The 16,398-nt window shown below is 38.1% G+C and overlaps 1 protein-coding gene across 2 annotated transcripts in view; it reads left to right on the top strand.

The window, feature by feature from the left end:
* GRIN3A (glutamate ionotropic receptor NMDA type subunit 3A) overlaps positions 1 to 16,398 on the top strand; it is a 192,051-nt gene that overhangs the window by 49,632 nt on the left and 126,021 nt on the right. For both annotated transcript variants that reach the window (XR_010664632.1, XM_065947450.1), the window contains exon 2: positions 5,802 to 6,406. Coding sequence is in view for 1 of the 2 variants with exons in the window: in XM_065947450.1 (XP_065803522.1) it covers positions 5,802 to 6,406 (605 nt within the window). In the remaining variant the exon portion in view is untranslated. The remainder of the gene's footprint in view (positions 1 to 5,801; positions 6,407 to 16,398) is intronic.

The following is a 16,398-nucleotide window of genomic DNA, read 5'->3' as shown; positions in this document are numbered from 1 at the left end:
CATTATACAGAGTGAAGTAAGTCAGAAAGATAAAGAACATTACAGTATACTAACACATATATACGGAATTTAGATAGATGGTAGCGATAACCCTATATGCAAAACAGAAAAAGAGACACAGAAATACAGAACAGACTTTTGAACTCTGGGGGAGAACGTGAGGGTGGGATGTTTTGAAAGAACAGCATGTATATTATCTATGGTGAAACGGACCACCAGCCCAGGTGGGATACATGAGTCAGGTGCTCGGGCCTGGTGCACTGGGAGGACCCTGAGGAGTCGGGTGGGGAGGGAGGTGGGAGGGGGGATCGGGATGGGGAATACATGTAACTATATGGCTGATTCATGTCAATGTATGACAAAACCCACTGAAATGTTGTAAAGTGATTGGCCTCCAACTAATAAGATAATATTAAAAAAAAAAAAAAAAAAAAAAAAAAACAAAGTATGGCTTCACAAAGCCAACACAACATCAACTATACTCTGATATAAAATAAATTTTTTAGAAAATAAGTGGGTAAAGCAGATATGTATTAAACACATATGTACACAGACAATGAAATATTACTCAGCCACAAAAAAAAAATGAAATCTTGCCATGTGTGACAGCATAGATGGATCTAGAGGGTATTATGTTAAGTGAAATAAGTCAGACAGTGAAAAACAAATACCATATGACTTCACTTATATGTGGAATCCGAGAAACAAAACAAATCAACAATTAAAGCAGAAGCATACTTATAAAGAGAAAAAACTGGTGGTTACCAGAGGTGAAGAGGGGATAAAATACAGACTACTAATTATAAAATAAATAAGTTATGATAGCTTAAGAAATAAAGTAGTCAGTAACATTGTAATAACTTTGAATGGTGATAGATGGTTGTTGGACTTATCATGGTGATCATTTCATAATAAATTTGCATATCTGAAATTAATATACATAAACCATACTTCAGTTTTTTAAATTACCTATTAAATTTGAGATGTGTGATTTTGTATATACAACTATGTATAATAACATTTATTACAGTATATAATAATACATGTATATAATAGTCACATATAATAATGACTGTATTCACTTAGGATAATTAGAATTATCAATACTATTTAATTTCATTTTTTCTCTCCCCCTAACATTCTACTGAGCCTATATATTTTAATTTATATAAATTTAATGTACTTACAAGGCAGTTTTCTATAACTATCATCATGGTTGGGAGAGGCTTCCTGATTCTTGGGTTGTTTTGTTATTGGATCTCTGATTTAGGAAATAAACAATGTGAACTTTTTTTTATTTAATTTTTTTTATTATACCTTCTTTCATGCCATGGGTTATTCTTTTGCAAAATATCCAACTATATGTAAGACATAGATTTTGAGTCTCAGTTTCATTTGATAGGTCTTGTTTAATTTTTGTCCCAGAGTTTGCTAAAAGTTTTCCTATTAGGTTTGAATTTTTTGTTATAAGTTTTCATATTTGTGTCACGTGTGTACTCACACACACATATGCCTTTCCCTTTATTATTCTATGGAAAGAAGTTAGGAGATGATGCATCTGAGTCTACTGAATAAATACAATATTACTAGATGTTTCTATATTATTTAATAAGTATTTATTTGAGAAGTTGTGTTCCTTAAGTTTGTGTAAGGATTAACTTCCACATCTGTACTTTCTTAATAGAATTCTTAGTAGGGATAACTGTGATTATATGGATTAATCATTATCCACGGGGAGGGTGTCTTCATTTGATTCCTCTGTCACTCCCTCCTGCCAAATGCATATTTTCCCTGGCACATGGAATGCTCAATGTGATTAGCTAATGTTACTTTCCTCTTTAGCAAGAGGAGAACGTTTTCAATTCTGCCTCCATTAGAACTTGATCCTCATATACCAATTTAATGAATCCTTCTGTAGGAAGTGTATGGATGGGCCTTTGTTCCAACCGGGGGCAAAATACTGGGTTTTGAAGCTCTGCTGGAAATGGTCTTCTTCTCAGTCTTCCAGTGACAAGATTATGATCATAGCTCAGTACTTGAGATGAACAAAAGAAAATTCCAATTGATAAATAGTATCACTGGTTATCTAAGAACTGTGCTAGAAGAGATGGTTGAGATATGGTCCTCATCCTAAAGAAGCTTCCATTCTAGTGTAAGAGTGAAAGTGAAAGTGAGAGTCGCTCAATCGTGTTGGACCCTTTGTGACCCCATGGACTGTATAGGCCATGGAATTCTCCAGGCCATAATACTGGAGTGAGTAGCCTTTCCCTTCTACCAGGGGATCTTCCCAACCAAGGGATAGAACCCAGGTCTCCCACATTGCAGGCGGCTTCTTTACCAGCTGAGCCACAAGGGAACCCCAAGAATACTAGAGTGAGTAGCCTATCCCTTCTCCAGCGGATCTTCCTGACCCAGGAATTTAACCTGGGGGTCTTAAACTTAACCAAATAGCTCCCATATGTGTGAAGAGAACTGTAATAGAGAGATGAACCTGACACACACATGAGATGATTAATTCTGCTTGGGCAGCAGTCAGAGGAACAATCAAATAAACAAAAATCCAGTTCACCATTGGAGGAAATAAAAGGGCAAAAGTATTGTGAGGAAAAAAAAAAAAGATCAGCAGCAGAAACAGTAGTAAATGGAACATAAACTAGTTTCTGGAAATCTGATGGAAGAGCTGAGTTCTGAAATATGAATATGAATACAGGCAAATACATTCCCAGGTGGAGAATTCAGCATACAATTTGTTTAGATGTGAAAATGCTCACTCTGATCCAAGAAAAATAAATTTTCCACTGTGACTTGTCTTGGGGTGCATGCTTGGAGTGTTGGAGGTGAAGTTAAAGCCTCCTAAGTCATACTGTTGATTTCAATATTTGTCTTATGGGTGATTAAGAGGTGCAGAAGAATGGTATGGTCATATTTATGTTTTAGAAAGAAAACTGGCAACAGAATAGGGAACTGAGGCCAAGAAAACAGTTGGGCATAATTTGTTCCTGCCAGCTAAATGTAAAGCTTGCCTTCCATTGTTCGTTGATTCTGGAATAAGGTTAAGGCAGAGGAGGAAATAAAAAGAAAGAAGGAAAAGAAGAAAGTTAAAAGAGGAGGACAGAGAGAACTCTCTGGAGTAGTTTATATTTATCAATAGTAGGAGTGAGGAAGTGTAGCTTTTGTTCCTTTATCTTATACGGCTCTACGGCATCCCAAGCCTGGAAACAGGAGCTACCTACTGGATACTGTCTCCTGGTTTTCTGACACCTTTCTCTATCTGTCTCTTATATCTGATCTTGTCAATAAATTTTGACTTTTTTTTTTTTCTATTTACTTGACTGTGCTGGGTCTTAGTTTCAGCATGCAGGATCTTTAGTCGCAGCATGCAAACTCTTAGATGCAGCATGTGGGATCTAGTTCCTTGCCCAGGGGTTGAACCTGGTCCTCCTGCATTGGAAGTGGGAGTCTTAGCCACCACACCACCAGGGAAGTCCCTAAATTTTAATTTGAAAAGAAACCTTTTTTATCATTCTTGCTGTCATTACCAACACTGGTTTCCAGTTAAAACCGTTAGCACCTAAATGAAATCCTGGAGGTCTTATTTTCCCTCTTCTTTTCGAATGCAGCCCACAGACAATCCTCCAAAAGCTCTGCTTTTATCATTACAAGTCCTGCTTACGAGCTTAATTTGGAAGTGTGTGTGTGTGTGTGTGTGTTAGTTGCTCAGTTGTGTCAGACTCTTTGCAACCCCATAGACTGCAGCCCACCAGGCCCCTCTGTCCATGGGATTCTCCAGACAAGAACACTGGAGTGGATTGCCATTTCCTTCTCCAAAAGAACTACAGAAAGAAAGTGAAGTCGCTCAGTCATGTCTCACCCTTTGCAACCCCATGGACTGTAGGCCACCAGGGTCCTCCATCCATGGAATTTCCTAGGCAAGAGTACTGGAGTGGGTTGCCAGTAAGAACAAAAGTCAAATTCTCAAAATAAATTTTAAGACTCCTTCCTACTTAGCATATGATTACTCTCATTTCCTGCCTTTGGTCATAGTTTTTCTCCCATAAATTCCTTTGGAATCTTCACTCCTTCCTCTATACGTATCAGAATCCTTTTAACCCTTCAAATTATTCAAAGTTCAGCTCAAACTATTTTTTTACACTCCTTTTGGTGGGTAAGGAAAAGCTACACTTTCATTTTGTATCAAGGTATGAAACTTCACTGTGAAAGGCCTCATTTCTTTACATATGTTATTAACCTGAATGTTTGGCAAGTTCTCAAAAATAGTTCAACAATCTGATAACTCAAAAATGTGAATGTTATTTAGTTCAATTTGACCAATATCTACTGTATACCTACCTTGTATAAAGGATTATGTTAACCATTCTCAGGATGTCAGTGCTACGGGATAAATATGTCAAATGGCTGCTCTCGAGGAGAACAGATTTACTCATTAGAGGACTATTTCCACTTCATCTATATGATTAGTAATTTGTGATTTTTCAAATAAGATTCTCTCCTTTCATTGAGTTCGTGAGTTCTATAAGTAGATGAAATTGTGATGGCAGTTAGTGTGTTTAAATGGCACACATTTCACCTTTCACAGCAAGAATTCAGTCTCAGTAGACATAGAAATGCAATCTAATCTTCAATGTTAGACTATGTATTTAATTTTGATTGATTATATTGTTAATTATTCCATATGTCTTAGTGTACTTGGGGTGCTTCCCCCGCAGCTTAGTGGTAAAGAATCTGCCTGCTGTGCAGAAGACACTGGAGATGTAGGTTTGATCCCTGGGTCAGGAAGATCACCTGGAGGAGGAAATGGCAACCCACTCCAGTATTCTTGCCTGGAGAATCCCATGGATGGAGGCGCCTGGCAGGTTACAGTCATTGAGGTTACAAAGAGCCAGACACGGCTGAGAAACTACACATTCGTATATTTAGACTGCTATACCACAGACTGGGTAGCTTGTAAACAATAGAATTTTATTTCTCACAGTCCTGGAGGGTGGAAGTCCAAGATCAGGGTCCCAGCATTGTTGGGATCCTCTTCCAGGTTCAGGCTGCCAGCTTCTCACTGTGTTTTCACATGACAGGAGTAAGGGAATTCTCTTGAACCTCTTGGGCGTGAATCTCATAATCTCATTTGTGAGGGGTTCTGCCCTCCTTACATCCCAAAGGTCCCGCCTCCTCATACCATCACACTGGGGATTAGGATGTCAACATAAATATTGGGGGGAAACATAAACATTCAGGCCATGGTACCACATATATTAGAACAACTGCCTTCCTCGGCAGCTAGAAGTTTGGGAAACTATAGTTAATCCTTTTTCCACACCATCCTTATACAAGTATCTCTACTGTTTTAAGATTTTTCTGCTAGTAGTTTTAAAGGAAAGCAGAAGTAATCTCTTTCAATTATTTCACCTGACAGGAAAATTTAACAAGTGAATTACGAATGGGGATAGTTAGACATGGGGTGCCTAAAGGGGACTGTCTGTAAGGAGGCAGGCAAGCCTGATAAAAATTTAAGACTAAATGTATAGTCATGTTACCCCTGACATTTACACCAAGAACCATTGGCCTCTAGTACTTTAAGCATAAATTATAAGGAAATCGGTTGAAAGAAATCAATTCCATTAGACAGGAAACACAGCTTTCCAAATTATGTGAATTTTATCCCAGAGGCACTTGAATATCACAGGGAGAAAATAAAAGATTAAGCCTCACAAGAAAGTAAAAGTACCCTATGTTATAATCTTTGGCCAATCCGTTCTAATTCTTCTTTTTCATATCTTTAAATACAGAATCCCCTTCACCTCCAACTGAGTTTAGAAAATTCATTAAGTTCTGATGCTGATGTCACTGTCTCAATCCTGACCATGAACAACTGGTACAATTTTAGCTTGTTGCTGTGCCAGGAAGACTGGAACATCACCGACTTCCTCCTCCTTACCCAGAATAATTCCAAGTTCCACCTGGGCTCTATCATCAACATCACCATCAACCTCTCCTCCACTGAGGACCTCTTGAGCTTCCTGCAGGTCCAGCTGGGGAGCATTAAGAACAGTACACCCACAATGGTGATGTTTGGCTGCGACATGGCAAGTATCCGGCGGATTTTCGAAATTACCACCCAGTTTGGGGTAATGCTCCCTGAACTTCATTGGGTACTGGGGGATTCCCAGAATGTTGAGAAACTGAGGACAGAAGGTCTGCCCTTAGGGCTGATTGCTCATGGAAAAACAACACAGTCTGTCTTTGAGTACTATGTGCAAGATGCCATGGAATTGGTCGCAAGAGCTGTAGCCACAGCCACCATGATCCAGCCAGAACTTGCTCTCATTCCCAGCACAATGAACTGCATGGATGTGGAAACTGCAAATCTCACGTCAGGACAATATTTATCAAGGTAGGATGCAAGGCCTGGGTTATATCCCCATTCATAGGACTGTGATAGGAAGTAAAATATTCCTGTAGTGGGGAACACTCAATCCTGTTTTTAAGTCCATGGCTTAGTCCCATACTAGTTGTGTGTTCTTGGCAAGTTTTTTTTTTTTAAAAACTCTGAGTCTCCGTTTTCTAATTAGCAAACTAGGATAATATTGAAGGTAGTTTAATATGATAAAGAGACCACAAAATTATATTATATACAAGAAATTCCTAACACTGTGCTCAGCTCGTAGTAAATGCACAACAAATGTTTCCATCCCTGCTCACTCTTTCCTGTATCAACAGACTTGGACAAATCTCTCTAAATCTTTTCAGAGAAAAAAAATTTAGTCAAGGAGGAGATAGACTTTTCTCTCTACTCCCAGGTTATGATGCATTAGAGAGAATTGAGAAGTGGTTAAAGACATAGACCCTGGAGCCAGACTCTCTGAGATTGAATTTTAGCTCTGTGACCTACTATTTGCATGACTTAGTCAAGTGATTTAACTTCTCTGAGCCTTAGTTTCCTATGTCCTATACCCACTGATGTAAAAAGGATTTAATAATAGATCCTACTACCCATGGAGGGGAGAAGGCAATGGCACCCCACTCCAGTACTCTTGCCTGGAAAATCCCGTGGATGGAGGAGCCTGGTAGGCTGCGGTCCATGGGGTCACTAGGAGTCAGACACAACTGAGCGACTTCACTTTCACTTTTCACTTTCATGCATTGGAGAAGGAAATGGCAACCCACTCCAGTGTTCTTGCCTGGAGAATCCCAGGAACAGGGGAGCCTGGTGGGCTGCCGTCTATGGGGCCGCACAAAGTTGGATATGACTGAAGCGACTTAGCAGCAGCAGCAGCAGCAGCAGCCATGAAGGAGTTGTGGTGGATAGATAGTTGATGATAAATAAAAAGATAGATAGATAGACAGAACTAAGTTATACAAGAGTAAAGTATGTGCATATATAATTTTATGTTATATATATGTATATATATGTGTGTATATATATGTGTGTATGTGTGTATATATATATATATATATATATATATATATACACTTTTTTAAATTAGCCACCTTTCTTTCCAGTTCCTCAATCTGATTCAGAAGCTAGAATGAAAAAAACCTGTTTAAGTTAAAGAATAATCCATCCTATAGACATGGTTTTCATGATCCCCAGAAAAAGAAGTCCTTAAAGGGTATTTTACAAGGACCTAGAATTTTTTCAGAAAAAGACCCCCTATGGTCAGACAGGTCAAATGAGAGGATTATTGCTGTTTCAGAAGTGAAGGTTTAGCTATAGTCTGATCCCATGTTCAGGAAGTCTTCTTGAAATGGGATCATCTGACTATGTTGAAGAACCCAAGGCAATCTCACAGTGTCTTGCCTTTTAAAAGACATGAACACTTGAGGAAAGGTCAGAAGGTCCCAAGCATTTTACATTTAATTTCACATTAAGCATCTACTATGTGCAAAGCAACATGCTAAATGTCAAATATGTGGCATAGTTTAAGCACAGCCTAGCTTCCCTGGTTGCTCAGTCAGCAAAGAGTCTGCCTGCAATGCGGGAGACTTGGGTTCAATCCCTGGGTTTGGAAGATCCCCTGGAGAAGGAAATGGCAACCCAATCCAGTATTCTGGCTTGGAGAATCCCATGGACAGAGGAGCCTGGTGGGCTACAGTCCACAGGGTCACAAAGAGTCAGACATGACTGAGTGACTAACACTTTCACTTTCACCCTAAAGAAGGTTGTTAATAAAATAATTTAAAATTAACTTATTAGGAATCTATTAATGCTAAAACTAAATGTTCTATCATCATCTGAACTCTCCACTTTTCCTATGATATATTTGAATTACCTCAAGATTAAAGTCTATGTGTGTTTTATTTTATAGCCACTATCCAGATTTAATCTACTGTTTTGGAACTAGCATGTAATTGAGACTCAAGATTTTATCTCGGATAAGAAACATCCTCCTTCATAACAAAAACACAAGCAAGTCTTTAGCTATAATTTCAAATAATCATTATTTTGGAAGGACAATCTTAAACAGTAGATAGAAAATCCACTTGTGAAAACTATATTGTTATTTAATGTCTTTCTGTCTCATATAAAATGGAGAGCACAAGAAAAGTAATTCTTTTGGGAGCCTAAAAATGTTTAGAAGCTACAGAGAGAAATATTTGTTAACTTCAGTTGTATACATATCAGGGGTTCATTTTATCAAGATAAAATTGATCTTTCTGGCTCCTCAAATTTTAGTTTATCCAATGGCACTTTGTACATGAAATTATGTGATGGTACTTAGCCCATTCCATCAGCATTATTTGTCTATGTGTCTGATTTCTGAACTAAAATATAAATTCTATTAAATGGAGACACTATTATTCAATCTAGTTTAATGCCTAGCGTATAGAGGCTACCTAATAGACATTTACTGAAACAAACATAGAAGAAATGGAGATTTTATATTTACACCCTACATAATCTGTTGCTCTAGAAGAATAATGAGTGGTTAATAGATAAATAGAATTTTGTCTAAACTAAAAACAGAGTTTTTAAACTTACCTAGATACCATCTGGTTTTTTTCTTTTCTTTTCTTTTTTTTAATAGAATGTTTAGGTTAGTGACCTCTGACCTTGTGGCTATTTCCATATGTTTATTCCACAGACTTTGAAAATTGTAAAAGAAGACTGTGAGGTTAGGGAGCCTGGTAGCAATTCACAGTGTATATGGGTCAGCAACAATATTTTCATCTCCATGGATGTGTTTGAGAATGAACTCAAAGAACTTCAGGAAATATCCTCAGAACCTCTTAAACTCCATGAGGAATAGAGTCAAAGAAAAAGTTTCAAAATGCTCAGGAAAGGGTCAAGGGAAGTGGGCAAAGCCCTGGAAGGAGTCTTTATAATGAGTAACTGAAAAGCTGCCTTAAGCTGTAAAACATCTGTGGATTTTTCATCATCCTTATTTATTTTGTTGAATATAGTCTTTTGGAAAGTTCGTTATTCTCAGTCCATAAGTCACATCTGCATACAGTAATTTTCTTAATTGTTCCTAAATTTTGTGAGGCTGACCCTACTTCCTCACTGCATAATGAAAGTCACGAGCATAATGAGCCATGAATAGCAAGTGCCAGAGTTATGCAAGCTTTCATTTCTCACACAGTCATTTTCAGTTTAGGCTGACAGAATTGTTAACATTTTAAAATGTTAATGAAATCACCAAAAACATGACTTTTTCAGCATAGGCCTTTAGACTAGGAAAAAATCATTTCTCCTGGCAGACTATATAGACATAATTACGGGTAAAAGGGATTTGATCCTTCCCAGGTCCCCACATGCCAGAGCAAACATCCATCATCACTAAATGTAGACAAAAGCCACTTGGGGACCAAGTTCATAGTGTGATCTTTAGCAATTTATTTGCAAGTTGTTTTTATTAAATGTAAATCACTTTGAAGCAATGATATCTGATGTATTGTTTGGCAATAACTTCATCAACACATATGCAATACATGTGTGAAAGTGAAGTTACTCAGTCGTGTCTGACTCTTTGTGACCCCATGGACTGTAGCCTACCAGGTTCCTCTGTCCATGGGACTATCCAGGCAAGAATAATGGAGTGGGTTGCCATTTCCTTCTCCAGGAGATCTTCCCAACCTAGGGATTGAACCCCGGTCTCCCGCATTGTAGGCAGACGCTTTACCATCTGAGCCACCAGGGAAGTCAGTGATTATTTGTTGAGCTAGGGTGAGGCAGACAAAATAAAGGGCTGCATCCTGCCATTTTGGAGTATACAGCCTAGTGCATGAGGTTGTAAAGTAAGTAAATGTATAAAACAAAGGGATCTGTGATTCTTAAAAATAGAAACATTCAGATACACAGGACGGAAGTAGTGAACTCTTCTCAGAGAGTTGATGATGAGGAAGAAATACTGGAATTGGACCTTGATAAAAGAATAGAAGTATTCTGGTTTGCAGCAGACTCACAGGCACAGCAAATGCCACTGCAAATTCACGGAGACCTGAAGAAATTTAGTACAGTTGGCACATCCATTGCCTATGAAAAGAATCTGACATGATTCTGGAAAAGTTGTTAAATTGATAGCATGCCACACAGGACTTTTATGCTAAGGAGTTTGCATTTTATATGCATACTGGATGTCACTTGAAAGCCAGAACATTAGCCATGACATATTTATGAAATCATCATCTTGTAACAAATTAACCAAATAAAGTATCATAGCATAAAAGCCTTACAAGTAATTCTTAAAAAACCATAAAGATATAAAAATTGTTTTTATTTCTCAAAATTGGTTTTAGCTTGGCCCACATTTACTCCCTTATCTCATTTTAAACACCAGTCTCATGAAAATGAAGAGGAATTGAAGGACTTGCCTGCTGTTCCTAGAATTAGGATTTGCTCATGCTTATCTGAAGGCTCTGGGTGGTAATGAATCTATCTTCCCAGAGAAAGAACCCCTTGAGTCACTCATAACCTGGTCAAAGGGAGTTAGCCTTCCTTTAATAATTCCAAGAGCCTAGACATGGATTGATACCTTGTTCCCCTTGGCATAAGAAGTCCCTGACTCTTTAGTTAATTAATCATCCTGATAGCTATTCTAACTTCTCAGCAGGCTATGGAATCTTATCTTTCTTCTTTGAATAGCTTCTGCAGTTCAGTTCTGTATCAAGTGATTAATTCATTTGTTCATCCACAAGCATATATTGAAGCTTACTAATATTAGGCTAGGACCTTGGCTAATGCTGGAGACACAAAGCATAGAAAATAGGGGCCCTGCTTCCAGGAAGCTTACAACCCCCTTCTATCGTTCTTTTACCAAGAGACAATGTGCTCCTCTGCTTATCCGTGTTTTTTATCCATTTTCTTTGACCTAGCTGTTTGGTGATTGTTATTGTTGTCTAGTCACTAAGTCATGTCCAACTCTTTTGCAACTCTGTGGACTATAGCCTGCCAGGCTCCTCTGTCCATGGGATTTCCCAGGCAAGAATACTGGAGTGGGTTGCCATTTCCCTCTCCAGGGAATCTTCCTGACCCAAGGATTGAACCCACATCTCCTGATTGGCATCACTGACTGAATGGATATGAGTTTGAGCACACTCCCGGAGATAGTGAAGGACAGGGAAGGCTGGCATGCTGCAGTCTATGCAGTTGCAAAGAGTTGGACATGACTTCACGACTGAACAATTCTTTACCACAAGCTGCCAGGGAATTCTTTACCACAGAGCCACCAGGAAAGCCAGCTATTTGGTTGTCATTCCTCACTGAGACCACACTCGTTCTTCTAGTGATTATCTTCTGATATTAGCTGGCATTGTTATGCACCTCCTCAGTTATCCTTGAAAAATGGTTCTGTGTGCTAAAGAGACTCTTTCCCTCCCAGGCTATGCTCATCTTTATTCTTATATGTTCAAGTAGTACCAAGATTCATTGGCCTTTCACTAATTGTAAATGTTGATTTATTTATTGATTCTGCATGTATTAATCAGATTGTATTATGTGTTAAGTATTACAAGGCACTAGGAAGCTTCAGAAAAGAAGACCAAAACAAAATACCCATTCAAAAGTTCCAAGGTATAAACTGATGATGGTCTTCATCTCATTACTGGATAGTAGAGGGTTCCAGAAAAACTTGAGCTGGCATGATATAATTCTAATTTAGGGTATTCCCCTTCACCTTTATAATAGTTTACTGGCATTATGACCCTGGCAAAGCTATTTAACCTCTGGAAATCCTGACTTCCTTAATTATAAGGAATTCCTACATTGAAAAGTTAAGTGGTATGCCTAAGGTCATTCAGTTAGTACTTTATAGGGGAAGATTTAAACTATCTAAATCTAAGTTCCAGCCTTTTTCATAATTAATATTAACTTTCCTTAATTGTGATCCCATTACCTTATAATTCATATTCTTTCAGGCAAAAGCTATATAAATCAGGAGGTGTGGTTACCCATGTATAAATGTTCCTGTCCTGAGGACCTCTGTAGACTCAAACTAGTTAGCCTGTGTGTTTGAACATGTACTCAAAAGAAATGTGGTTGCATTGAACCGGGAAGCCAGGGGCTGGATGATGTTAACATTGATTCCTTGGGTCCCCAAGGAGAACCCATTGCTGTGGGGTGACCTGCTGTGTCCAGCTGTTACTCCCAAGTTGACTTCCTCTGCAAGACTAACAGGGAGTCAGTACTTCCTGAAAATATGTGCTTTGGTGAATCCTGAGGACCAACAGTTAAGGTCTGTTTCCAGTAGGAACTCCTGTCACTGAACTAATTTGGCTAAATCCATTGAATTTGCCCCTCCCTCTGTGTCACTTAAGTCATGGCAAGAGCTGAGTCTAAAATTTTCTCTAAGTCATGAGGGCCTCAAATATAAGGAACAGTGAAGATATGTATTCCCTCAAGGCCCTGTTTTGAAGAATACAGCTTAAATTTGCTTAATCTAGCTTCCTGCAGGTTTTAAACTGGAAATTTCCCAAATTAGGAGAGCTTCCAGTGGAAATTGTGATCATATTCTTTGTTGAGTTTTTGCTTTGTATGCATCTACTATAAAATTTGGAAATATGTCAAAAAAAAAAAAAAAGAAGGCAGTGTTGCAGGGCTTCCCAGGTATCTCAGTGGTAAAGAATCTGCCTGCCATTGCAGAAAATGCAAGAGAAACAGGTTCAGTCCCTGGGTCAGAAAGGTCCTCTGGAGTAGGAAATGGCAACCCACTCCAGTATTCTTGCCTGGAAAATTCTATGGACAGAGGAGCCTGACGGGCTGCAGTCAATGGGGTCACAGAGTCAGACCCAAAAGCAACTGAGCACACTCACATTGAAGGTGTACTCTGAATTCCAGATCTTTACCAGGGCAACTTCCAACTCTAGTCCCTGTGACCTTCAGATGGGTTCTCAACTGATAAATACTACATAGTGTCACGGGGCTATGCTAAGGGAAGAGATATTAGCACAGGGACTAGTGCTGGAACCAGATCTAGAAAACTGGAAGGAATTAAGATGGGATATTACACAAAGCAATGAGGAGTCATCTAAGGGTTGGGCATAGGCCATAATTATGGAGAAGAGTCAAGGTTTATATCAAAAAATGAAGGGAAAGGAAAACAACCTAAGAGTATGGAACAGATCTAACTACCACGTAGGAGAAAAACACAGAAAGAAAAAAGTACCAGCTTGCCAGCTGTGCCACATGAAAGCAGGAAAACAGAGCACTATGTCTATGCGTCATATTCTTTTGACATAGTGATACCATCAGATCACACACACATAGCCCAAGAGGTATATTAAAACATGACTCAAGCATAGATTAGCATTTTTCCTCTCTTGGGAAATAAGTCAAGAAGGATAAAGGCTCTACTTCTCCTCTAAGGTTTTGCTTATTGGAAAAACAGACCCCAGTGGTTTATGTGTACTTATGTGTATGTAGATTTAGTATGTTATTAAATTGCTGTTTTCATTAGCTGATGGAAATCTATTTTAAAAGATGAGTTTTGTAAGCTATTTTAAATAAGAATGTAATCAATGATTATAGTATGTGGGGCCCTCTGCTTTAAAGATTGAAATTTCCAATTTTTATTAAATTCCTTATCATCAGAAAGGTTTCTCATAGAATTTATTTCTATTTTTGATACTCTCCATTGTTCAGGGGGAAATGTGTTGGAATTTCAATGTTCTGAATAATCTACAAATATAAATACTTCCTGACTGATTGAGCCCCATTCTTCTGGCAAGTGAAGAAGTGCTCTTGAAGAGACACATGTCTGACTTGAGCAGAAGACATGTGTTTAATTGCATTTGCCCCACAAACATCTCTGAGCACTTACTCTGGCCAGGCAATGTGTTGTGCCCAAGATCCAAGGTGACTCAGTGTCATAGACTGTTAGATGAACACAGAAGTCTCTTTCAGCTGGACAGCCTGCAATGTTACGACGCAGAGCAGTGGGAAAGGGAGGATGTCTCCATTTCCCTCAGCAACTGTATGGAAGAGACTGCTCTCAGAATGTGGAGAATGTCAAAATCCATGCCTTCAAGGATCTTACAGTCTAAAACCTCAAAGACTGAATTAATCAGCTGCTAAATATTTATACATTAGGGTATTAAGGAGGATTCCAGAGGACAGTTAAGGAGTCATTTTACAAGTAGCTCAAAAAAATCATCTACATTTAATGTTTAATGCCCCACATATAGAGAACAAAAGCAAAGCGATATGCTCTGACAGAATTGGACCAAGGGTAAGCTCCATGGCTAACATGGCAAATTCATGTTATTGTAACATAAAGGCAGAGACAGATAGCACAGGGGTCTCATTAAGTGAGAGAGGCCACAAAGTAAAAGCTGAACTTAGTAGCTGGCCTTACAAATTGACAAAGATTCTCAAGGGCAATTAAAAATAAGGAAGAGATGGTGAAAGTGATGTTGAAAAATAAAGGGAAGTAAATAGGTTTCAGAGGTGGGAGGGAGCCTAGCATGGCAACAATAACAACAAAAACAGTTAAATTAACTAGGGGTGGTCAAGAGCTGTTTTAAGACATGATCTCTTTCCTAACAGGATGGAATATTGATATTTCCTTCATACAAAGTCCACCAAAAGGAAGAGAGAGGTGAAGAAGATAAAGAGAGGGGAAGACAAAGTTCAGAAAAATAAAGTAGAGAAAGAACATTAAAGGAAAAGGAGAGAACCATAGATAAACCCACATACTGGAAACTATAAGAATACCGGGGGAAAGGGAAGTAATCTAGAACCTGCAGAAGAGAGTCACAATGAGAGTAATTTAGGGAATAAAAGGCATTATGAAAAAGCCTAAGAATTCAGAAAAACTACACACATGGATTAAAGTACAAATATAGACTATGCATAGCTAATAATTCATACAACATGAGGTCTACGGAGGTTGTAAAAAAAATCAGTTTTTTAAAAGACGTAAGACTATCCAAAGAGCATATACTTCAGGGGCTCTTCAATGATAAAAAGCAGGGGGAAAGCTATATTAATTGTGAACCTGTGACAAGTGAAAAAGTGTAGAATTTAGAATGATTTTTTGATTGGAAGATTCATTGCATGAGTGTAGATAAGAATAACATGAAGAAAAGATGGGATTTCTGAACATCAAGGGATCTCTTCCCAAGTCTTCTCCACTCCTTCCAGAAAAAGAAGAAAGGGAAACTTTAAAAATACTCCTTTGACTCGTTCTAAAAGAGCTTTATTGAGTTTTTTTCTGCTATGCTCAATAGATCTGGAACTAAATTTAAAATAATCAAGAAATATATATTTAGAGTCAGTGCATAAGAGCAAGTAAACCTGATAAGAATTAGGTGATGCTGATGCAAAGGGAGCTGGGGAGAATATCACTAGCATTAACGTAGCCAAATATTTCTAATCAGGCAAAGCAAAATATCAAAATTATGTTCTTACAGGCTAAAAAATTGACAGAGTTTTATGGAGGAAAAACAAATCTCTCATTCCTCTGGGAGAAAATATTAAACATGATGAGATGATCATGAGAAAGGAAATTTAGCTCATTTTTCAAGATATAAGAAAATAAGAGGATACAGAGATTTTAATGATACAAAGAAAGTTCCCAAAGGGAAAAATAAATTTTAAGGCTTTACAGAGCAAAACAGATATTCCTAGATACAGACATGATTAACGGAAGGCAACTCTAATGGGAGGATAAACAAAGATAAGAGGATAATTTTAAAGGAAATGAAAAACAAATGAGACACAGACATGCAAAGAGACAAGTTGATGTGTGAAAAGAAAGAACAAATAGGAATAAACATATGACTTATATTCAACTGGGCATGGAAGAAGACACATAAGGATATGATACATTCAGGCAACACGAAGGTATTTTCATATGTCTTCAAAATGAAGGCTGCAAACAGCAGGATAGTTGATAGAACTAGTTCAAGACAAGAAGAGTTACAAATTTACTATGAATATAAGAACAT

The sequence above is a fragment of the Muntiacus reevesi genome, chromosome 10 (assembly GCF_963930625.1).
Source record: "Muntiacus reevesi chromosome 10, mMunRee1.1, whole genome shotgun sequence".
NCBI lineage: Eukaryota > Metazoa > Chordata > Mammalia > Artiodactyla > Cervidae > Muntiacus > Muntiacus reevesi.
The sequence above is the reverse complement of the archived record's forward strand: the minus strand, read 5'-3'. Positions and strand labels throughout refer to the sequence as shown.